The following is a 25,275-nucleotide window of genomic DNA, read 5'->3' as shown; positions in this document are numbered from 1 at the left end:
TTTATGGAAAACTAGGTATATATTGTTTTCAATAATCTTTGGTTACATACTCTTTTAATATAGAAAAGTATATACTGAAAAATTTATCATCATAATTTATCATCTTTTTTATACGTTAAATGCTACCAAGTATGGTTTTTTCGGATAGCATTTGTAATTCATAACAAAGACTACAAACTACTAAATGACATATTTTAAATAGGCAAACTTAGAAATTTACCAAGTTTTTAAGAAAAATTAAACAAAAAAAGTAGTTTAAAAAAACTAAGTACTCAACATTAAAAATCTACTAAAGTTTAACTTCTTTATAACTTTTTATTCAAGTTCTTTTTTGTTTTTTAAAGGCATATAAGTAGTTTTAAGATTTTCATCAAACTAATGTTTTAACTTAGTTTATATATTAACATAATACTTATAATGGTGAGATTTTCGTAAAATTTTTGTTATATTTAAAAAAATATATAGTGTTTTAAAAATATTATTTAGGTAATACTACATTTTGGTTATAATTAGTTTATATTAGGTTGGTTGCATAAAATAATATTTTTCGGAGTAAGGGTTTAGAAATTTAGAATTGTTGTTAAAGTTTTCAAAATAAAACAAAATATATGAATTGAATTTTAGTTGTAAACTTAGGATGTTGTTCATAAATCATATTTTGTAAACGTTAAATTATAAAGATATTTTCATTTAGTTGCTAAAATAGCTACTAAAATGCCTTACTTCGAATAATTTTCGTTTTTGTTTAAATAAATAGTTGTACTGTACATAAATAAACTTCCCGATAAAACATTTAAAAAAAATTTCCAAGTTGTAAAAATTAGTTAAAAGCAGTTTAGTAAAACATCAACTGTTCTTTTTTTTTAAGATTACATTAAGTTTACAACAACAAATCGGTTTTGTGAGGAGTTTTGTGTAAAAAGAGGAACGAGTAAGTGCAGCAACATACCTGGAAGATGTGAATGTAAAATGGGATTTTTCGGAAACAGATGTCAATTTAGTATGTTTAAATATTTAGTCAATACTTTTTAAGAGTACTACTAGAGTCAGTATAAGTATAAAAAAGTTTTTAACATAAGTTGAAATATCAATGAAAATTTAATTTAAATATTAAATATTTTTTTACATCAATCACTTTTTTTTTAAATAAAATATACTACTTTTACAAATAAATTACTATTCATACTAGATAAAACTTTTAGTTTTATCAACAATCTGTTAAAGCAAACTAATTTTAGTACACAGTTATCGGCGACAGATAGTCGTAAAACGCAGAAAGCTGTGTAAAAACCAATGCACCCGTGGAAGAGAAATTTGTGTGATTGATTCAAATGAGGCTACTTGCGTTTGCAGAAAAGGCTACTTTGGTGTGAATTGTGAAAAACATGTAGCTACTTTAGCAAAATAAAATGAAAAAATTCATTGCATAAAGTATCATTATAAAAAATATGCTAAGCTGTGTCTTAATATTAATAATTGATATTCTTATTAAACTAGTTTTGTTATTATTAATAACTGTTTGTATTTAATTTTTCGAACCAAAAAAGTTATTAAATATTTTAATTTTTCAACACACTTTTATTTAACAGCTACACACATTAAAATTATTATAAAAAATTAAGTTTTTATTTTGTTTTCGAGAAATAAACAAAGCGATATCATATCAAATTACAAAAGATAACCTAGTTCTCAGAAATCGCTTATCATTATTTGTGAGTTTTAACCACGCTATCTTTAAAAAGTTGTAACATGATATAAATAGTTTTCTACTACCTTAAAAATTTTTGTAGAAAAATTGTTATTGACAATTGTTATCTTGTTTGCTACATGATTTATCGCTGTTTTGATTACAGCATTAAAATGTTAGCCGACTAAAACACAACTTTAAACTTTTTTTATATTCTCGTATAAATTCAGTTTAAAAAACTTGAAGATCATAAATTTATAGTATTTTTTCTTGAAATTTAATCAATACATTTTTCAATATATAAATGTTTTATAATAAAACTAGGTTAGTCTGAAGAATAAAATAAATAATTAAATTTATTTTGACTTATGCAAAAATATATAAACACAGAATCTGAAAAAAAAAAATCAGTTTAATAAACCACTTTGATTTTATTTTAAAAGATCCTTTTTAATATGTCGTTCCGGGTTATAGTAAATATTTTCTGAATTACTAATTATTGTAAAAATCATTTCTTTCGCGATTAAATTTCATTAAACTATATACAACTATTTAAACAACAAAAACGCATGTAAAAAATCTTTGATTTTAACTAGTTTTAAATAAATGCAGAATTTATGAATTTAGAAATAAAAATGTATAAAATAATATTTTTTTAGTATATTACAAAACTTATTTAAGCAATATCTCAAAAAGTGGTTTAAACTTTAAGAAAATAGAAAAAAGCTTATGTAGGTCTATTAAATAACAAAATAGTAAATTTATTTTTTGCATTTACTAAAAGAACTAGTTAAAAAGAACTCAAAACTATGTAAACGTTGATAATTGCAGTTTTAATTGTAAGAATTTAAATAGTTGTACATCCATTAGTGTAGAAAACTAAGCTACACAAGTTAAAAAACTAGATGAAAGTTTTATAGGTTAAAGTTGTTCGGATGAAAAATAATTTAGAAATATTTTGACATATAATAGTTAATTAACTATATCGTTATTTTTTATTAACGGTAAAATTATTGTGTCTCAGAATTAAAAAAAAACGAATTGGATAATATTAATAATAAAAGGCCCGCTATCAGCTGGGATCGGCTATGCGTAATTGTCAATGGAGAATAAAAATAAGCGATAATAGTAAATTAAAAAAGCACGTTAAGTTTCTATATTTATACAGCATAATACATCTTCAAAACATAATTGCATAGAACTTAACAATAGGAACAAAAATATAATTAAGCTTATGAAAACAACTTAAAATCAAAATTTCAAAGTCAAACAATGTTGTAACAATAACTTATTTTTATCGATTTTAAACTAAAATATCATCATCATAAATAAATAAATACTTTATGACAAAAACTTAATATTTAGTTAAGTTATATCCAACTCCAAAAGGGAAAAATAATAAAAATAACTCATTATAAAGTTGTTAAAAACTGATTGGTACAATACAAATTAAGTAATATGGAAACAAATATTAGAATCAACACATTATTAGTTTTGACCCGAATTGTTGTCTTAAAATTCTATACTTTTTAAAGTTGAATAAGATTATTTTGATAGGTAAAATTTTCCACTTTGGAGTTTGATCTAGTCTTAATAAATTGGGAACGGGTCAAATATGTACGAAGACACTTTTACACTAAGGGTAAAATATGCACGAAAAGACACTTTTTCACGAAGACTTTTTTGCACAAAGGGTCACTTTAGCACGAACACACTTTTGCACGGAGGGTCATTTTTGCACGAGAGTAGAAAGAAAATAGCACAAAATGAAAAAAAAACAACAAAAAAACAAAAAGATAAACTAGTTATAAAAAACAGTATAAAATAGTTAAACCGACCGAGAGTAAGGGTTAGAGGTAACAGTGATTGAAAAAAAAAAACATAATAAAAATAATTAATCAAAAAAAATAGGAAAATGATAAAGAATTTTAAAAATAATTTATAAAAAAACAAAAAAGAATTACCGACCGATGGTAAGGGTTAGGGGTAGCAGTGATAGTAAAATAAAAATTGATAAAAAATTTAAAACAAAAATCTAAAATTTAAATTTGCAAGAGTGACCCTTCGTGCATATTAGACTTCTACCCAAATAAACTATCTTAAGTTTTTATTTGTGCCGTATATTGAGTAGGTGTCAGAAATGCACGAGGAGTCACTTTTCACACAGTCATTATTGAACGGTTTTAATTAACAATTAATTATTTAGTTACATATGATTTTAAAGTACTGCAAACAAATCACTTTTTTATAACGCACATAAAATATATGATTTTAATTTAATAAGTAAATAGTATGAATTAATAGATTAGTTTATTGAAGACAATATAAAAATCAACCTTCGTATACTTCGGTTTTGATCTGGTTTATAGAAAGTCCTTTCGGTCATCGAGATACACAGCAACTATTAAGTTCATCTTTTCTGTATGATAAAACAAACAAAAATAGCATTATTTTTGTATTAAAGATTTGTAGTTTTTAAAAATAATTATATCAGCACTACATAAAAGATATTAAACAAAAATAAACTTTATATGACCTTTTACTCGGAATTGCTTATTACGAAACATAATAAATAAATTGTATTTTTTTTTTGTATAATAAATACTTTTCAGAACAATAAGTTGTTTTAAATTGTTCAATACCTATATATTAGAGAAGATGGTCGGCTGCAGTAGTATGGTTTTTGGTAATTTCCATTTATAGCATTATGCAAATGAGATAAGGTAACCATAATGCAACAGTACATTTAGAACAATAAAACCCGTATCCCTAACCTAACTTATCCAAACATATACTTTTTTAATAAACAAAACTTTTAAAGAAACACAATCATAAATTTAGCTAATCAGAAGTGCCTTAACTTTGCAGCCGACAGCGCAGAAGAAGATCAAAGGAAACTAAAAACATTGTTTTTATTTGTAAATTCTACAAATAAAGTGGTTCTGATTATAGTGGTCACGAACGTTGTTTTTTTTTTTTAAGCTGGTTTACATCAGTTCGTAAACTTCATTTTTCATTCATCGAAGTCATCGATGGATAATTTTTTTTTTTCGATAAATGAACATTAGAAAACTTTAGATCTTACAAATTACTTAAAATTTAAAAACAATTGTTTTAAACTTTAACATAGTCTGTAAGTTTTTAAAAATTTTTGTTCTAGATTAGGGGTGGGCAACTACGGCCCGCGGGCCGGATCCGGTCTGCAGAGCTGAAAAGACCGGCCCGCCAAGGTTAATATTACAAACTTGTATAAAACTTTGTACTATATTTTTACAAAACAAAATGTAATACTAAACTTTAAGAACATGTTTAAAAATGTTTTTTGTTTTAGTTTATGTGTAGTTATAAAAATACCGTTTTGTCCTACTATTTTGTATTGTTCAAACTCAGTTGTAATATCCTTTTTTTAAATTACCCAGAGCAAAATTTTCATTTAGATCTGATATTTTACATATCTACCTTTGACAAACTACCATGTTAATGATGTTCATAAAAAATTGACGAGTCAAAAAATGACAGTCTTCACGAATAAATAAAGATTTTTTTGTATCAGTATTAAGAAAAGTAGTTTTTTATTATTTTCCAATCATTAATTGACAACTTTTTTTACTCAAACTACACAGCTTTACATTTTAATAAAGTTTAAAGGAAGTTTTAAAACGCGTCTGGGACCTGAATCCGCAAATTTGGAAATTTGTTTAAATAAAAAAAATGTATATATACAAATTAACTATTCATTTTTATTACTCAAATTTAATTACTCAATTTTTAGATAAGGATTGTCTCTAAGATCTTTCAGTCATGCTAATAATTAGTAAAGGCGTTTAGAACATAGTTCAAACAATTGTCTCGCCATCTCAGTAAGAATAGCTTGACGCATTTTGCAACACTTGCAAAAACAGAACATTCAGAGTTATCAACGGAAAAATAGATTAATATCATAGTTTCACTTTAAAATGAGTTTGATGTGACGATCAACTTCAGTTTGACAATACATCCAAAAAAAAGAAAATAAACGAATTGAAAAAACTTATGTCAAACTTAACAAGTCAAAGTTTGTCTCGAGTAATCAAATTATTGTAAATATAAAATTAGTAACAGTTCTGCCCAGGGTTATTACAAATATAGAAATCTGAGTACTTAATAAACATTAATTTAAAATGTCATACGTGAGAAATTTTTGTTAATTAAATGGTTTTGAAATAGTGATCTCCGTCCGTGAACTTATGATAAACTAATGAATAGTTTATCATAAGTTCACTGAAGACGGATTTTTGTCTGAAAGCGTTTTGAACCTTACTAGTATGCAATAAATTTGTAAATTTTTCAAACCATTGTTTGATTTTTTCTAAAAACTTTAACTTGTAAGGCGAAAAATCTACTGTAGTTGTTTAATTTATTATTTGTTTTTCCTACATACTTCTACTTTTTTATGTTAACATGCCGTGATATAACCTCTTTATATACAATAGTTTGATTATTAATTAAAAGACAGATTTTTATGACATTAATTTTTTATATTAATTAATAATATAAATGTTTAGATATAAAAAAAACATTTAGATATTTTTATCCATTTGCTCTAAGATATTTAAAATAAGTTGTGATTTAAAAAGTTTTTTTTATTAGAATTTAAAAATATAGCGTTTATTAAAGCTTTTGTATAACTTTTGTATCATATCGAAAAGTTAAGTAAATTACATTAAGACTAACGAAATAGTTTATGTAAAGTAGAAGTATTTAATCTTTTTGTAGATATTTTATTAGAAAGTTTGAACGAAAAACTAAATGCTACAACATTAAATTATGTACAATAGCCTTCAATGGCAAAATATTTGTTAGATCAAAAGTTAACCGAATCAAAAAGTTGGTTAAAAACATAATAATATGCTGTATAACGTCAGTAAATATTTAACGTTTGTACACCACCACAAATAGCAAACATTGAAAACGACCTTCTTTCGTCCGTTCGACCTTTTTAATTGTTTTTTAAACTAATGTGTAATCATCCTGCCTAAAAACTAAATATTAGTCTTTATTTTAGCCAATAAGAAAGCTTAATTTCATACTTGCTGCATTCTAAACCAAACTTTACTAAACCATTTACATTGGTCAACGTTATGCCGGGTTCTTAATACGTTGAAACGGGTTGTTTGCTTAATCATCGGCAATAACAACTTTTATGAACTTTTACATGGTGTTTTGAAATACTATTTTGATTGGATAAACCTACTTGGATATTGTAGTTATAAATTATGAAGCTATTTTTAGTGATACAAGTTTTTTTTATACAAAAAATGTATCGACTTAATCAGACAAACATGATTTCGACAATAAAGTTTTTCAGATTTATCCCGAGATGGTTTTCAGTTTTAGTTAGTTAATAAACACATGTATACGCGTCAGCTGCAGATCTAAGGCGCTTATGATTGGCCAATAATTTATTAAAACTTTATTTCTTTCTATTTATTAAATATATTTGGGTATAATCACTTTACCTCATTTGAATAATGCTATGAATGAAAAATTTCTTCTAAAAGATTACAACTGCAGCCGACCCGATATATACATATATGCTATTACTAATTATAATCAAATTTAGGTTTTTGTAGTAGCATGTTAAAATATTATATAAGTTTTGATTGTGTACAAAGTAATAAGTTAACGAGTTAAAGATAGACCACCAAAACTTTCAAATGTAAGTTTGTTTTTTTTTAATTTTAATCATATAATATCAAAAATGAAGCCAAAGATACGGATCTTTTATTAAGTTTCGTTGTTTTTTGTTAGGGGATATCTACTTCGTAGTTTCAAATGTTAAAAATAGTGTTTTTTAGCTAATTTTTTTTTTTATTACAAAATAATAGTTTTACTCGTCAGCTATTCCAAATTAAACATTTTACTAAAGTATCAGTTGATTTCAACAAACGGTTAGTCTTTTGACTTGACCTTCAAAAATTATTTTACTATTTTATTGAACTAAAGAAGCCTCGGAACAAATATTTATTTCCATCAGAACATCAACAACATAAAGTCTGTCTAGATATTTTTTGAAAAGTAAATAAATGACAGTACACAAATAAATAGAAGTATACAAAAATAATTTAAACTAATATTTACATAACTTCAAAACTACAAGGGTAAATAAATTGTAAACATAAAGAGTAAATAAACTGTTTTAAGTTTACAAATTGTTAAAAAAAAAATAAAATAAATAACTTTACTTTTAATATAGTTATCATGTTATGTATGTAGAAAATAGTCTTATATAATATATAAATAGGAATTTAATTTAGTTTCATACTTCAAGAAATGTTTTCGTTATTTATCACGTATTTTTTACGAAATTTATAACTTTGTACTACAATCAAAAACCTTCTTTATTTGACAAGAAAATAAACGAAAATTGCTAAATCTACTTTACAATTAGATGTATGTTTTTTCAAAAAAAAAAATTTTAACTTACTTCAAACTTGATTAAGAAACCAAAGCTAAAAAATATGGTCAAATAAACTGGTTTATATAATTTGATTTTGTATTATTTAAAAGTTTAATAATTTAAACTTGAAAATAAAAATTAAGTAGTATTTAGAATTTTTAACCTCGTAAGAAATTAAGTTTTTTTTTCAGATTATTTACTTAGTAAAACCTTTTTATGAGTTTAAACTTACTACATAGTTGCCATTAGATTTATTAAAAAGCAAGCATGACAAGTCAATTTTTGTTTGCTTTGTAGTTCAAATCAGTCAACTTACTAATAACGAGTACAAACTTAATTAAACTGTGTAATTATAGAACTTATCTAAATAAAAATACTGTAATGGTTTTTAGAAAACCACAAAAGTTTTGGTTTCTCAAAATCATTTTTCCTTTTTACGGTTTGTTTAAAACTTTAAAAAAGTATATAAGTTAAGGTAGATATTTAATTTGAAAAGTTGAAAATAATAACGATACTTTAATTTTTTTTTAATTTTGTTTTGTAATGTATTAGCGTATATTATAAAAAAAAAATCGAAAACATGATATTTAGTTGTCTAAAGACTGTGTGTGTATATGTTCAATTTCTAAGAGTTACAAACCAAAAATATTATTATGGTACAGGTTAAGACGCTTTTTTAGGCTAAAAAGCTATGTTTTATCTATCTAAGAATAAAAAATGACAAACTTTCGTCTTTTTTATTATAGATTTACTTATTTTTAAATTTTTTTAATGTTGTTTGCTATTTACTAATCTTTACTAATAGCAAAACAATGAATAAAGTTTCTATATTACAACAATTTAAACAAGGTTTAGTTTTTAATATAGTTACTTAAAAAAAGATTTTTTGTTCTAAGATATATGAACAAATATGTACGTTTATAAAATACAAAAATAAGTTTAGTTAGTTTATAATTTTCATGAACATTAGATGGAAAACCTATCTTAGCATCTACCTTGTTATAAAATGTAGTCATAGTTTTTCTTTTAAATTATATATAATTTTAATATTTGAAACTTAAAAAATTAGTCTTTAATAATAAGTTAATTGAACAAAATCAAAAAAAAAAACGAAAATTCTCAAAAAAAAAAAGGTCTTAGGACTTGGGTGTACCAAAATACCTCTCGGTCAACGAGTCGTACATCACATGATTTAAACTTTATATAAAAACTTCAAACAGTTTAAAGCTAACATAGTTACGTAAAACTGTCTAACAGGTAATCAAATACTAGCTACCATAACTAATATTTTTAATACTTATTACGCATTTAAAGTTATAATTTTTAAGTTTTCGAAAAATTACAATACAAAAGTTTTTTTTTATTAAATAAATAATGACTGTAAGTTTTAAAATCATTATTTTTAGACTACATAAGGTAATAAAGTTCAAGCAATTTTTTTTTGTAGATAAACATCAAAATTCACTCTCCCCTCTGCAACAATAAACGTTTTCTGAAGGTCAAGCGAGTGAGATTGAGCTCATCATATGTTATTCCACCTGCCCTATGTTCAAATTTCTTTAAAAAAAATTTACCTTTTAATTTAAAATAAAACTAAATCTATCTATAAACAAAAAAAAAACAGAGCATTTATTTTTAACTAACCAAAATAAAAACTAATCCTAACCCTTTATTAAAAAACCCCTGGTGACAAGTCGTTTTGCAAACACTCATAAGGTTAAAATCTCAACACCAAAAAACACAAAGTGTGGGAAAATCATGAAGCTCAAATCCCCAAGTAAGTACCCGCCGATGCTACAACAAAAAATACATCAACAATCCAATCATGTGATCACTGCCAACAGCGTGAGCTCACAATCAGCTGTTGCAAACTCAAATAAACCAGTATCTAATTGAAATTATTAAGTTCTATTAATACTTAATATTACAAATAAAAAATACTTTAAACGTACAATTTTTTTGAAAGCTTACAAAAATAGCTTTTCTAGGTAGTAGTAAAAGTAGCTAGTGTTAGAAATTACACAGCTGGTTTATAAAATTTACTGATGAATTTTTGATTTACAGCACTTAGATCTTATTGAGATATTATTTAAAACATACTTAAAGAAATTTTTAAATTTTATATTTTATAAAAAAATTGAAAGCACAGTTAATTTTTTAGCAGTACCATTAAGCTTTAAAAATGTAATAAATACTTAAAAAATAAGTCAAAAAAAGTTCACAAAAGTAAATAAAGCAAACACAAAGTATAAAAGAGTTAAGCATTTAAACTATGTTAAGTAAAACAGGAAACAGTTTTTACAACTTTTGTCACGAAAACTTCAACGTGTTGGCTTAATGTGTCATGTAGACACTACACATACTAATTGTTTATTCATGTTTGCAACTCGTTTAAACTTAAGTGTTAACTATAAGTTAGAATTAAAACGATTCTATATAAATTAACCTAAACTTAAAGTTTTGCAGAACTTTTTTAGTAAGTTAAAGCAGAAAAAAAAACAATACTATTTCTATTATTTGTAGTACTTGAACAGGCTGTTATTTGTTTTGACAACATAACTACATCCTAAACCTTTTTTTTTTCTATAAATGCTTCAAATAACTAAAATTCCACACAATAAATATTCTCATTTTTTAGTGGTGTTTAATTATATTTACCTTATAGCAATATCAAGTGTAGTTAAAAAATAATAATAGTAAATAACAATAGAGTTTGCGAACTGTATTAATATAAATAAATTTCTACAAGAAAATTAAAAAAAAACAGTTTTATCACTATTTTATAAGTTTTTCATGAAGTTAATATCAAGACCTTATCACAATCGATTATAACTAGCATGTAAATAGCAATTTTATAGGAATTTTTTTTTTGTTATATAACTGTTAAAATTTATGAACAACATTAAAAATAGGATTGCGTTATTAAGAACAAAAAATTAGCTGCAAATCTACACCAATGAAAAGTTGTTCAAAAAGTTATTTGCTATTTCTCTAACTTTTTTTTGTAGCCGTTAAATGTATAACTCGTTTCAATTTTAGACTTGTTTTTAAGACTATATTACTATACAAAAGTCTTACAGCTTTGAGCCGACAAAATTTAATTCGATTTCAACAAACAGTATCTTTTTAAAGAAAAAGCTTTTAAAATTACACGATTAAAACTAGTTAAATTCTACAGATTTGGTTCACCAAGACTGGGGCATTCACTATTGAATTGATGTAAAAGAATTTATACGTAAAACTTAGCAAATTACACCTTGCAGTATGACAGTTTAAGTCGAAAATTGCAACCTTAAAAAAAATATAATTTATTTTTAAGACCAGTAGAGGTATTGTTCCTGCAAAAATAAGTACATAGATAATACAAATTTTTCAAACAATTAGAAAGTGGCTATAACTATTCGTAGTTTAAATTGATGTATATATATATTTGGTTTATAAAACATTTCTTTCAACTAAATGTATTATAAACTTGATATGATTAGGTTTTTTAGAATACTAATGATTTTTTATCTACCTTTGATTCTGTTGCTTTTTCTTATGTTAAAACAATAAATAATTCTGAAGACTTTTTTTTTTGATACAACCCTAACCTAACTTGGTTTCTATTCTATACGCCGCAGTGATAAAAATCATTCTTAAAATATTTTTCTCATCTAACAAATCTAGTTGTTTAGCATTTTTAAGCCTCATTTAAACTTAAAAACTTTATGTTTTCAGATAAAATATAAATAAAGCGATACTTACAGACTATAAGTTTAAATGTATACTTCAGTTTTTTTTTAAAGTATTCCTAAAAATATCAAAGTTTAGCCGCAATATTGCTATTTTAATACATAAGTACTATCAAGTTTAATAACTTGAATAGGGTGACTAAATAACTTTATATGGTACACAAGTTTTTGGACATTTTTTGCTAGATTTATTCTTTAGATTAAACTATTTATAAAGAGAGTACAAAACAAATATTTTCCTCTATGAATATGAAAACATAAAAAAACAAGTTTTGAAATATATAAGATTTATTATAAAGATAAAACAGCGAAAATTTGATTATTATATTTGAAACTGTCACACCACCAAATTAAAACCAATAAAAATAATTAGTTTTGTTTTGTTAGCGTGACAAAGTTTGTTTAACTCTCAAGTATGCTTAAAATCGACTGATAAAACTCGGAAATAAGGTGTTAAAATGTTGATGGCTATTCAGCCTTCTGCCAATGAATGCAAGTATTTCCCTTGATATTATTTCAAAGTAAATTTCAAGGGAAAAGAAGTGCATCCATTGGCTAAAATGACGACTAAAAAAAAAGTTTATGTCCTAAAAACTGCTTATTCTAAAACTAGTGTACGGTAAATTGATTTTCTATTTGTTTAATGCGAGTTGTTTGGCCTTTTTTTGGGCGGATGTCCGTTTCCCTGAGCAGCCTGCTTGAGCGCCTCCTGCACGTGAGTTGGAATTTTCAGGTTTCTGGCCTTCTCCCAAGTGAAACCTTTCCTGCCGAAGTGACCGTACGACGCTGTTTGTTGGTAGATCGGTTGGCGCAGGTTCAAGTCTCTGTTAAAATGTTAAGTTTAGTTTAAGTATTCAAAGAAAAAAATATTAATCGTCACTGATAATAGTTTGAATTTATAATAAGATGCATACATTTTAGATGCTTTTTGCTTATAATTCATTGTTTTAGACTTCAGTTAACAACATTGAAATTAAAAAAGTTCGAGTGTCATTGCACAAGCTTTAACTTATGTTTAAACTTTTCTTTGTCATCGGTTTAAATTTGGGTTTTTGTTGATTTTGATACTTACTACCGTTATACAATGAATTAAAAACAAAACTTTCTCGAAACATGTTTTCTCGAAACTTAAACAGAAAAAACAATTAATTGAATATCAATTAAATAAATTTATGAAAACAATGTTTAATAACTTTCAATTAAAGATTATTTTTTCATATATCTTTATTTATAAACATTTACAAATTAACTTAAGTTAATATTAGATTTAAACCGTATAAAAATACAGAAGTTTAACAATTAAAATATTACTGCTTTAGCAATGCTATTAAAGCAAAAAAAAGCTGAGACTACTTGATTTTAAATAAAAGTATATTTTTCATCAAAAAAAAACAAACTATCATTTACTTTACAATAATGCCAGGTCTCAGGTCAAAGTTTTCTTCAATAACATCCAACAAATGACCATCAGAAAGCTTAGAAGTTCCATAAGAATTCACGAATATTGATAGTGGTCGCGATATACCAATTGCGTAAGATACCTAAAAAAAAGTTTAATTACTTTTTTTAAACTTCTTTTTTGTACATGTAACAATATTTCTTTCAACATGGAAATTTGTTAAGATCACACTTATAAAAAAATTACAATGAATTAGTTACAACTTTTTTTGAAAAAAATATGTATTTGAAAAATCAGTTTACATATAAAACATATATCTATATATAAATGTTATTTAGTTTTATTTCAAACCATAAAAATGCAATTTAAATGTAATTTTTCTTTGATAAGCTTATTAAACTTTAGTTCATTAAGTACCAAAAACAATATAATAATTTTCAAGTAGCCAATACAAATGACTTATTTATGATACATTTTATTTTACAACATTACAATTCCTAAATAAAATAATATTATCATAAATTTAATTTGTTTTTAATACATACAATCTAACTATATTAAACGATTTATTAAATCAAAACAAATAGAACTTATGTTTTAGATTTATCTAATGTTAACATATTTTAACGTTATACAAAAAATTGACTAAACCTGAACAAGAACTCTCTTACAAAGCTGTGCCTTTACAAGAGACTTTGCTACCCATCTAGCAGCATATGCAGCTGATCTGTCGACTTTTGAGAAGTCTTTTCCTGAGAAAGCACCACCCCCGTGAGCTCCCCATCCTCCATAAGTATCAACAATAATCTTCCTACCTGTAAGTCCCGCGTCACCCTGTTCATGCATAAAAATTAAAAAATGTTTTAATTGAAAAATGCAGTAAATCTCTCACCAATTATTTTCTTTAAAAAAAATGTTTTTTGTAAATTTGATAAACAGGTCATGGTAAGTACAACCTTTTTAAATATATTATTTAAAAAATAAGATTATTTAAGTTCATATCAATGCTAAATTTTATTTGAACTTTAAATTATAGGTATTTTTATTTAGTTCCGTTAAACTTTTGAACTAATGGTATAAAATATGTATGTATTGTATAAGAAAAAACAAGTAAAATGTAATAAAAAATAAAAAAATTTACAAATTGTGTACTTTAAAAATTATAAATTAAATTTTTCAAAAAAATTGAACTCCTAACATAGTTTAAATCCACTACATATAAGTAATCAAGATTAATTGCTTAGTTAAAATATTAATTAAAGTGTTCAGTCAAAATAATTATTGCTTAAAATTACTTTAAATTTATTTTAACCACTTTCTTATGCTTCTTTTTATATTGCTCAATTTTTAATTTTAATTATTAGTTTCAAGTTTATGATGAAAATTTAAAAGTATTAAAAGTTTCGGGTTAACTAGATTAAATTAATCATCAATTAATTACATGAAATATAAATTAAGCAAAACATTTTAAAATGTTTTGATGTAGTTTTCGTAATTCCACTTCTTTTAAATACAGTATAACTACAAAACGCAAACTATGTATACCATTGTAAATAAAACATTTCATAAATACTTCGATCGACTAATCTAATCAAAAATTACACAAAAAATAATTGCACGTAAATTTTAATACTAATTTTAGCTAGCAGTGACAGTAAATCTTTAAAACAAAAATATTACAAACTACAAAATCTAATAAACATTCCAATATTCATAAACAATCCAATAAGTACACCCAACACAGTAGAACACTTCTAAAAGAAAATAATCAATAAATAAAAACAATTTGGCTACAAGGCACACCTCTAACATCAGGCTAAATTAAACTTTCAAACAGTTATTTGCAAAACTTTTTTTTTACTCACTATAAATATTTCTTCATTTGAATTTCATTTTTATCCACTATTTTTTAAGATTTATAACAAACATTTAATAAACTCTGTGAGAAATACAAATTTACACCTTTTAAGGAATTAGCAAAAAGTTTGTGCTAAAAGAATAAAATAAGTTTTACGAGCGCTCAATAAAACATGAACAAAACGAAATTAGATACAAAATTGTCTTAAAATATATTGTCTCAATAGTTCTTTTTGCATAGTGCAAGTAGTGGGTAGCAATTGGTACCATATCAAAAATACGTCTTCATAAGAGCTAAAAAAATTAGCTCAACAAAACAGCAGATATAAATCTAGAGGTGTTTTGCCTTCATTCCTTGCGGTAGTACAAGCTTTTTTGGTTTTTCCCAGGTATAATTACCCCTTCCAAAATGTCCACAAACACTAGTGGATTGGTAAATTGGATCTTTCAAATTCAATTCTCTGTAAAAAAAGATAATTGGTTTTTAGCTAATTTAAAAGACTCGATTAGCTTAAATTAACTTAAGCTTTAGTCTTTCTTAAACTTTTGTAAAATATTATAATTCTCTTACAACATGTTTTTTAAACTTTCTACTTAACTACCAAAAAAACACTCACCTGATAAGAACACCAGGTCTGAGATCAAAATTCTTCTCAACGATATCATGAAGTTCCTGATTTGTGTAAGGACTTGATGAATAAGAATTTATATAAACTGCCATTGGTCGAGCTATACCAATTGCATAAGAGACCTGTAGACAATAAAAAGTTCATTACAGCTTTTGTTCACTTGAACTACTTATATGTAGTTAATTAATTTTTCATTGTTTAACATATCAGACATTGTTTTAAACATTTTTTATAGTTGTTAGTATCTGTTATTAAAATTTTTGTAGCTAGTAAGACCAGTCGTATACATAATACTTAGTATTTAGCAGATGATAAAAGTTTACAACTATATTTTTAGCATATAAAAAACAGTGAATACAAAAAATATATCTTTTAACCTCAAGGTTTATACAATCTAGAGAAAGACTTGCAGTTATAAATAACTTATAATAACTAACAATAAATAATAATGGGTAAAAATTTTAATGTTTAAAAATATATAACTTTTATGAGAAAATTTTCACTAACTTGTACTAACGCACGATGACAGAATCCTGCATTAATAAGAGACTTTGCTACCCATCTAGCAGCATATGCAGCTGATCTATCAACTTTAGAAGGATCTTTTCCTGAGAAAGCACCACCCCCGTGAGCTCCCCATCCTCCATAAGTATCAACAATAATCTTCCTACCTGTAAGTCCCGCGTCACCCTAGGATCTCAATTGTTAGCTTCATAAACAACAAAAAATTGCTTAATAAGCAATTGTTTGTTGTTCACGTTTTTTTTACATCTCTCTGCTCGACTAAATATTTCTATACTTAATGCATTGTAGTAAAAACCTTATAACAATAAAAATGCTTTTAGATGAACTAAAAGATCCTTGTTAATAGTTTAAACTTAATGTTTTAGCTTTTGTACAATAGGTGTAATATTCATGTAACACAATACTGTATTTTAGCTGAATACAACAATCACAGTAAAAAATAGTCAAGCAGTGAGTTATATACGAGTATTTAACTTTATTAGCATAAATATTAACAAACCATTGGTCCACCAATGATGAAACTACCAGATGGTTGAATGTGGTAAATTGTTTTATCATCAAGGTACTTACTGGGCACTACTTTTTTCACAACCTAAAAGACAAAACTATCATTTAGTATTTACACCAATTTATTTAACAACTAAAATTTTTAACTCGATTAATTTAACATACAATGAACATTATCAAGCATTTTTTTTATTTTTATGGTTAAGTAAAAAAAACAACAAAAAATACAGAATTGATGGATACTGTTTAAAATATTAAATCCTCAAATATGATTTGATGACAAGCAAATGAACTAAGAAGGTTGTTGGTAAATATTGACCTATGTCAATAATCAAACAATAAATGCATTGTCATAAAACCGTTGCTCAAAAGTAAACAAAAAAAACTGTTTGATCGAAATTTGTTTAATTAACGTACTAACATCATTGGTAGTTACAAGCAATATACAAAATTACTAAGCATGTTTGTAATTGCTGAGATTAAAAATTGCTTTAGAAATATTATAAGTTTAGTGAAATGTTGCGTTAATAAATGCTAAAAAAGCCTAAAATATTATAATTAATATTATAATATGTTAATAAAAAATTATAATTGAGAATATTTGCACTGTTTAAAATCTATAGTTAACTTCTTTTTTTTTTTTTTTTTTTTTTTTTATCACAAAAGATTTTACAGCGTTTCTAGTAGGGGTTAGCCACTTTTCTAGCCAACAGGCTAGATTTACCATAAAAAATCTATTGCAGAGTGCATTGTTTTGATGAAAAATAATGTGACTTAAGTTGTAAAATTGCAATGAAATATTCTTTTGTCAAAGGTTTTTTGTTGAATATTAAATTTTATTTTTGCTTGAAAAGGTTGCAATTTTTTGCCACCAAAACCGATCGCGAATAAAATATATAATATGCATAAATCTATTTAAGTCAATAAAAGTAAAAAAATAAATATTTTGCTACATAATTTTAAAACTAACTTTTTCCATGACTTCTGATCTAATTTCCTTAACAGTGACATTTTCACTGTGTTGTGTTGAAATTACAATTGTATGTACTCTTAATGGAATAACTGCTCCATTCTTCAGTTTGTGTTCAATAGTAACCTTTTAGGTGATATAAAATTGATAAATATACTTCAACAACCGTTTAAAGTTTTCTGAAACTAATCAGAAACTAAAATAATACTAAAATATAACGTTTATATATAGCATAAAATTGTGTACAAATTAAACCTACGAAATGATAGTCAACAAACTTGTGTTTTAGAATCAGGTCTAAGCCATGGGAGAGTTCCGTCTTTTCTCAGCTTGCTTAACTCAGCATTCAATTGATGAGCAAGCATTACAGTAAGCGGCATACATTCTTCAGTTTCATCAGTGGCATATCCGAACATAAGACCTTGATCTCCAGCACCAATATCTTCCTCAGCTTTGCCAATGTGGACAGCTTGTGCAATTTCACCAGCTTGCTGTTCAATTGCTATCAGCACATTCATTGTCTTGTAATCAAAACCTGAAAAATAATACCATTTTGCTATAATACAACAAAATTTAGTTGAAAACTTTTTATTGGTGAAATAAATTTCAAGTCAAACTTTTTTCATTTATCTAATTTCTTAACTAAATAGTTTTCTAAGAATTTTAATGTACAAAAAAATACGTAAGTAGGTGAGTTAAAATAAAACCTTTGCTTGAGTCATCAAAACCAATATCTTTGATGGTATCTCGAATTACTTTTTGGTAGTCAATGACAGCATTTGAAGTAATTTCTCCCCCTACTAGTACCATTCCAGTCTTTGCAAATGTTTCTACAAAATAATTATATTTTATAATCACAATACGGCTGTATATTTTATAAACTATATATGGTATCTATAAGTTTGTAACCAAATTATAAATCTAAACAGATCACAATAAATCGAAAAAACACATAAAAATTTTGAAAATATCTATACATAACATTTTAGCATAATAAGGTGTTTTAAACTTAAAATTAACTCAAAGAATATATATTTACAATAAAAACATAAGTTAAACTGACCACAGGCAACTTTTGCATTAGGATCTGCTTTAAGATGAGCATCAAGAATTGCATCTGATACTTGATCACACAATTTATCTGTGAAGATGTATTATAAAAGTAAATAGAGATGTAAAATGATAACAAATTATTTTAATTTATTCTTATTAAAAACACAAAATTAGATACTAAACAAAAACTAAATAAAAAAACCTGGATGGCCTTCTCCTACCGACTCAGAGGTAAAGAGGAAAGTTTCATCTGAGTGAGCAAATTGTGAGTTACCGTTTGACATTTTACTTTATCAAAAGTTACTGCAACCAAAACAAGATTACACAAACGTATACTATTACAATTTAATTCAATTATGATTTTTTCATAAAAACTAAATATTTTTTTGCTTTGAAACATACACCATACTTATATTACTTACTTAATAGAATATTTATTAATAAATAGTCAAATCACAGTACTAGTTTATAACTATGGCTAGTTGAAATCAAAACAGTACAAAAGCACTAATGAATTACTATTTGGGGAGATGGCAATTATAGGCTTCTGATAAAAGAGAAGAGAACTAACACGTCAACTAAATACACAATACTGCAAATGCAGCACTGCAAAACTTGAGAAAACTGGGCTTTATTAAAACAAACAGTGGTAATAGAACAAATTTGATTTACAGCAGTTAAGCTAAAAAGCAAAATTCTGGAGATTGATACAGCTTTTAAAAGGCTATAAACATCGATAGCTTTAAATGATCTTTTAATCATTAGCATTTTGTATTGATAATATAATATCTCAGTTGTGTTTAGATTTGCAATTTAATTTAAGTTTTTGATCCTTAAAGGAATTAAGATTGTATAAATCATTTTAAAGTTATAAAATTACAAAATATTATTTATCAGTATTATTTTTATATAACTTAAACTCAACCAAGTCATAGTATTCAAAAAGAAATTACAAGATTATATATATTCTAACTTAATAATTAATAATAAAATTCTATAAATTGTATACAAAAAAGTATTTAAACATAATGGTCATTTATAAAATTGAATAATTAAGTCTTAGTAAAAAACAAATAGTGCAATCTTTATGAAATATTATATCTATTCAAGCTTGAACCGCTTATCTGAAGAATAAAGCTAGGTAGCTTGATTTTAAGAAGTAGATAAAAAATACTGGAACTTATCAGTATAGTTATTTTAATTCTAAAGCTGTATTTAACAGCATTTTTACTGTTACTAAATTCAAGTCTGATAGCTTATACTTTTAGATCCTATAAAGATAACATCTAGAAAAAAGTCAGTAAGTAAAAAAACTACACTATTTTAATAAATACAAAACTAATGACATAATATAATTTTATCCATTTATTTAGACTTATAATAGTTTAGCTTTTAAGTTATCTGGTTTCCACTTTTTGAGACAAAAAGACTAGTTAGTGTGATCAAAAACTATCTGGCTAAGCCTGAGTTAAATGGAAACCTTAAACAACTATTATTCACTAAGCTAAAGTTTAAACGCTATATATAATTACACTATATATATATCTGTTTTCTTAATCTTTGACGCCAAACTTTTGTTTTATGTTCTTTTGTTATAATTGTATGTGTATTTTAACAAATTACTAAAGGTATGATTTAAAATTAAATTGATTACTTTCAATTTTTGACACAAATTCAACTATTTAAATCTAAATCTTATATGTTATTATAATAAATCTAAATTTTCAGAACTAAACAAAACTAACAATATTAATCAGAGCTACTCTAAAGGCAAACAAGTTTACTTAGTAACTGATATAACTAATAAAGAAAACTAATTGTAAGATATGACTTTATTAAAACTGAATCAACTAAATCTCAATTAAGTTAAATTAAAAAGCTAACCTTGGTTTCTCAAACAACATTAAACTAGCCTAAGTTAGCCTGAGTGTGTATGTACCTTGTATTAGGTTACCTTGTTTTATGTATTAGTTAGCCTGGGGGGATGTATGATTTTAAATCACAACATTGATAAAACATATATTCTTTCTTTAAGTTTATAGACTGCTAGATTTTATATATTTAGTCAAAATAATTAATACAGCTTCTAACTTCATTTATATATTATACACATACATAAAAATATTACTGTTTTTATGGCAAGTTAGAAAAATATACTACTGCTGTTTATAGTCTTTCTTAAATCTGCTGTTTTTAGATATTTAACCTCTATCATTTTGCCATATAAGTAATACTTATATGTGTATATCACAAGGTTGCTACAGGTTTTTTGAAGTTTTTTTCAAGACTTTTGAATTTTTTCAAGGTTCTTGAAGTCCAGGTTATTTTTTGTCAATTTTTAGTATAAAATTAATTTTAGGGTAAAAAACTGTCTTAAATAGTATAAAAATATTAAAAACATACTGAAACACTACTTTAAATGTGTTTTATGTTAAATAAGTTTCCAAATGATAGAAAAACAACTAATGTTTATGAAATATTTATTGTATCCAATTAAAAGTTCATATGAAAAAAAAAGTATTTAAAATTCTAGATTTTTAGTGATTTTAGGTCAAAATTTAAACTTTTTCCATTTTTTCATAACTTGTTGAACTCAAGGTTTCTCTTTGCTTAAATTGTCAAATTACTGGTATTTCCAAGATTCATTTTTTTTTTTTGGCAGCCCTGCTTTAAATTACTTTTATAACTTAGATCAAAACTATTAAAATTTATAAATCTACTTGGCAAAATAAAAAATTAAACTAAAGAATTAATTAGGAAAATTAAAAAGATAGTAAGAGTTAAAAATATTTTAACTGAAAAACTAAAAACTTAAGAAGTTTTATCTTTGAAAATTGTTATTACTAACAACAGCTTTTAAAAATAATATTGTTACATTAAGAAAAAAGTGATGTATAGTTAGTTTAGTTATTACTTATTACAGGGTTACCATTCTTTGAGTCAAAAAATCTTCCCTGAGTGACCAAAAACTTCCCTTGACCAGAAACTTCTCTGATTAACATTAAAATTCTTAAGTTTCCTTTTGTTTTGTTTCCAATCCTTAATTTTTTTTTTTTTTTGCTTCTGGTGCAAATTACTAATACCTCATATTAATTTTTTTTCATTATTAATTAAAGGAAGATTGTATGTGTATGCTTCAGCACTAGATGCTTACTAAACTTATGAAAAAAAATGTTTCAAAAATTCAATGTAAAAATGTTAAATCAATTGAGTTTAAAAAACAAAAATTGTGCACAATTTTGTATAAACTTGTTAGTTAGCTTTTGTAAATAATAGAAAACAGTTTAATTTTTTTACATTTTAATTGAAAAACTTTAATTGTTCTATAATATTAACTTCCACATGAAGTACTCACATAAATGCATATATAGTAACTTCAATATATGTTTTTCCTAGCAACTATGCTGAATGCTAGAACTAAACAAAACTTATAAGCTTTACATTACTGTAAAAATCCTGCACAAAAAGTACTGTGAATTTATTATTTTTTTTTTTTTTAAGGTAGAAATAAGCACTTAAATTAAATATAATTAGTTTTTTTAAACAAAATATTGAAACCTGATCAACTAAATCATTCTCATTCTAGATCTAGATAAAAAAAATCCCTGAGATTTAAAAAAAAAATCAAAAAACTTCTTTGAAATTTTTAGAAAAAATCAAAACTGCCCTGAGGTTAAAAAAAATCAAAATTCCCTGAGTTTCCCTGAGTGTATGGCAACTCTGTTATTAATAATTATTTTTAATTTATTACTTAGTTTGTACTAAATTGTTAATAGTTAGTTTATTTATATAAATGGTTGTAAACAATTTAATAGTGTAATAGATTTCTGCGTAAATATGCAACAAGTGTAATGCAAGGTTGAATAAGTACTTTTTAAGTATTAACAAAAACAGTTTTTAATATTTTTATATATATATTTGACCACTGGGTTTTGATCTTGCAAAATTCAATTCAGGGAGTTTTGAAAACTCTCATTAAAACCCCACTCACTTTGCTTTAAACCAATAAGTAGTCTAATTAATAAGAAAGTAATTTTGTTATAATATTATATTAATAGTAATTTTTTTATTAATAATATAAAAACATATGATTGCTTTTGAATGTTAAACTAGTGTAGATAGTTTACTAAGTAAGTAAAAATATATCCTTTTGTTTACATAAATTGAAAACAGTTATTGTTAATTTAAGGCTAAAAGTGTATACTTAAAAGTCATAAAAGTTTAACAAACTTAAAATTCAATGAATGAATTTGGATCAATTTGACCTTGAGAAAGCTAATAACATTCTAAAGGATACTAGAAGAAGTCAAATTTCATCAAAATAGAAATATTCTTACATATTAAGAATAGTTCAAAAAACATTTTGGTGGTATATAATTACAAGGATTAGAGCATTTTTTGTTGCACTAAAATGGTTTCCCCTTACTTTACTATACTGCTCAGGATTTAAAAAGCCTCGACCATTTTAGTCTTTCCATAAAACTTATTTTAGTTTTTAGAAATACCTCGCTTACAAGCTAGTCAAGAAGAATGATAACGTAAAAGCACTCATATTTGCTACAGACGTTATCTGTTCTATAAAACTTAAGATGGAAAAACAAATCTAATATCCTTTTTATTAAAAACTAATACAATATGCCAACGATCATTTAAATAACTGAAAAACGCTAGCCTAATGTCAATAACTTTTTTTTGTAAGTGTAATATTTTTTTGTTTTCAATTTAACTTTATCTAATCTAGTTAATAAACATTACTATAAAACTAAACAGATATAGTTATAAACAAAATTGCAAGCAAATTTTCCAGCGAAAATAGCCGAAAACCTAAATATTATTCTAAATATTACAACAAAACAAATATACACGCAATAAAAACTTTAAAAAAATATAGCAACTGATCAGAAACAATTTATCGCAAGGGTTCATGTAGTAACTTTTTACTTGAAACTAAAACTTTTCATAAAAATCATTCAAGCAAAAATTCCAAATTTTTATAGTTGTTACAAGCATATAATTCTTTAAATTTTAGATAGTTACGTCACAGCTAAAATTAGCTACATTTAAATGCATGTTAACTTAAAGCTATATTACTACCAGGGGCGTAGCGTGGGGTGGGGAGGGACACTGGCGCATGCGTGCCACCCAAAAAAAGAAAAATGTAAAAGAAAGAATAAAATATCTTTATTCTATATTGTTTATTTTTTCTGCTTAATTTGTCTTTCTTTAACTATGTTTATCTAGTATTCAAAAAGTTAAACGAAATTTTTAATACCAATTAGTGACAAGTTAGGAAAGTATATGTTATTACTCAATATACTGATTCGGTGCGTAATTGCAAATGCGCACCGATGTTGATGAAAAACTCTATAAGGAAAAATTTTATAAGTTCATTAACTTCATAAGAATTTAGACTCAAAAAGCACGCAATTAATATAGCGCAACGCTTTAGTATAAGCTTATGGCAGATTATTTTTCTACAAAAATTTTACAAAAATACGTCACGCTTAAGGAAAAATTAAACAGTTTTACAATTATTTTTTTATGCTACATCAGGGGTCGGCAGGCAGTTGGTGGTCGCGGGCCAAATTTCAAGTTTACAAAGTCTTCGCGGGCCGCAGTTTTAGCTTTAGTGACATTTGAATAATCTTTTGGTTCTAGTTTTAGTCACACCGGAGAAAAGTTTTACTTTTATTCACCTTATCATTTTAAATAACTTTTAGCTATACATAGAATGACTATTTAAATTAAATTAAATAAGATTAGAATAAAATTTACATTGACTAATATACTTAAGTGTTAATAAACTATGTACTTTCATAAGCACTTACTAAGTTAAATTTAATACTTTTGTAATTTTACATACAATTTAACTCTCTATAAAAACCAAACTTGAAAGATAATTTATTAGTCACTTTTATATATTTGTTATATTATCAACCCCTTTTTTCATATTTCTAAGAATATTAACTTCAAAAAAAGTTTTTGCGTGTTAAATAATTTACATTCATTAAAAAATTTAGTAATTAGTTAATTTAATAAAATTAATACCTGTTTGTATTATAGAAAGCTAGAACAAATTTTTAACATAATTAATTCTCGAATACTTAAATAAAATATCTTATTAGTAACTAGTCTTTTACATGGTTGTCACTTAAAAAGCAAAAATGTCTGAGTTGTATCAAACCAGCCTAAGTTCATTAAAAGTTTAAAAAGCTAGTAAATCGTTGTAAATCAAGCTCAAGTACCTAGTAAAAATATCATCATCATTAAAAAGTAAACAAAGTGTAAAAAAACAAGAAAAAACTACAATTAGTTAACTAAACTACAGTCATAAAAACTGTTCTGGGAATTCTAAGATTTATTTAAAGTGTTTGAAATAAAAGTTTTACACACATCTGAGTTTTCAAGCTTTTAAAATAGCCTGTTTGTGTAGCAACCCAGTTAAAACAAAGTTGACAACATAAAGAAATAACGA

General features: G+C 25.0%; 1 protein-coding gene across 1 annotated transcript; it reads right to left on the bottom strand.

The window, feature by feature from the left end:
• Nucleotides 1–15,197: 15,197 nt before the first annotated feature.
• On the bottom strand, nucleotides 15,198–19,114 carry LOC145849961 (S-adenosylmethionine synthase-like). The gene is made up of 9 exons (XM_082955088.1): nucleotides 19,003–19,114; nucleotides 18,811–18,888; nucleotides 18,455–18,577; nucleotides 18,026–18,282; nucleotides 17,748–17,873; nucleotides 16,770–16,862; nucleotides 16,253–16,435; nucleotides 15,734–15,867; nucleotides 15,198–15,577 (listed from the first exon to the last, which is right to left on the bottom strand). Exons 1-9 carry the CDS (start codon nucleotides 19,082–19,084, stop codon nucleotides 15,448–15,450), a joined length of 1,206 nt encoding a protein of 401 aa, XP_082811214.1. The 5' UTR covers nucleotides 19,085–19,114; the 3' UTR covers nucleotides 15,198–15,447.
• Nucleotides 19,115–25,275: the final 6,161 nt, after the last annotated feature.

This window comes from Thalia democratica, chromosome 2 (assembly GCF_965202585.1).
Source record: "Thalia democratica chromosome 2, ktThaDemo2.hap1.1, whole genome shotgun sequence".
Lineage (NCBI taxonomy): Eukaryota > Metazoa > Chordata > Thaliacea > Salpida > Salpidae > Thalia > Thalia democratica.
This window is presented reverse-complemented; position numbering and strand designations above follow the sequence as displayed.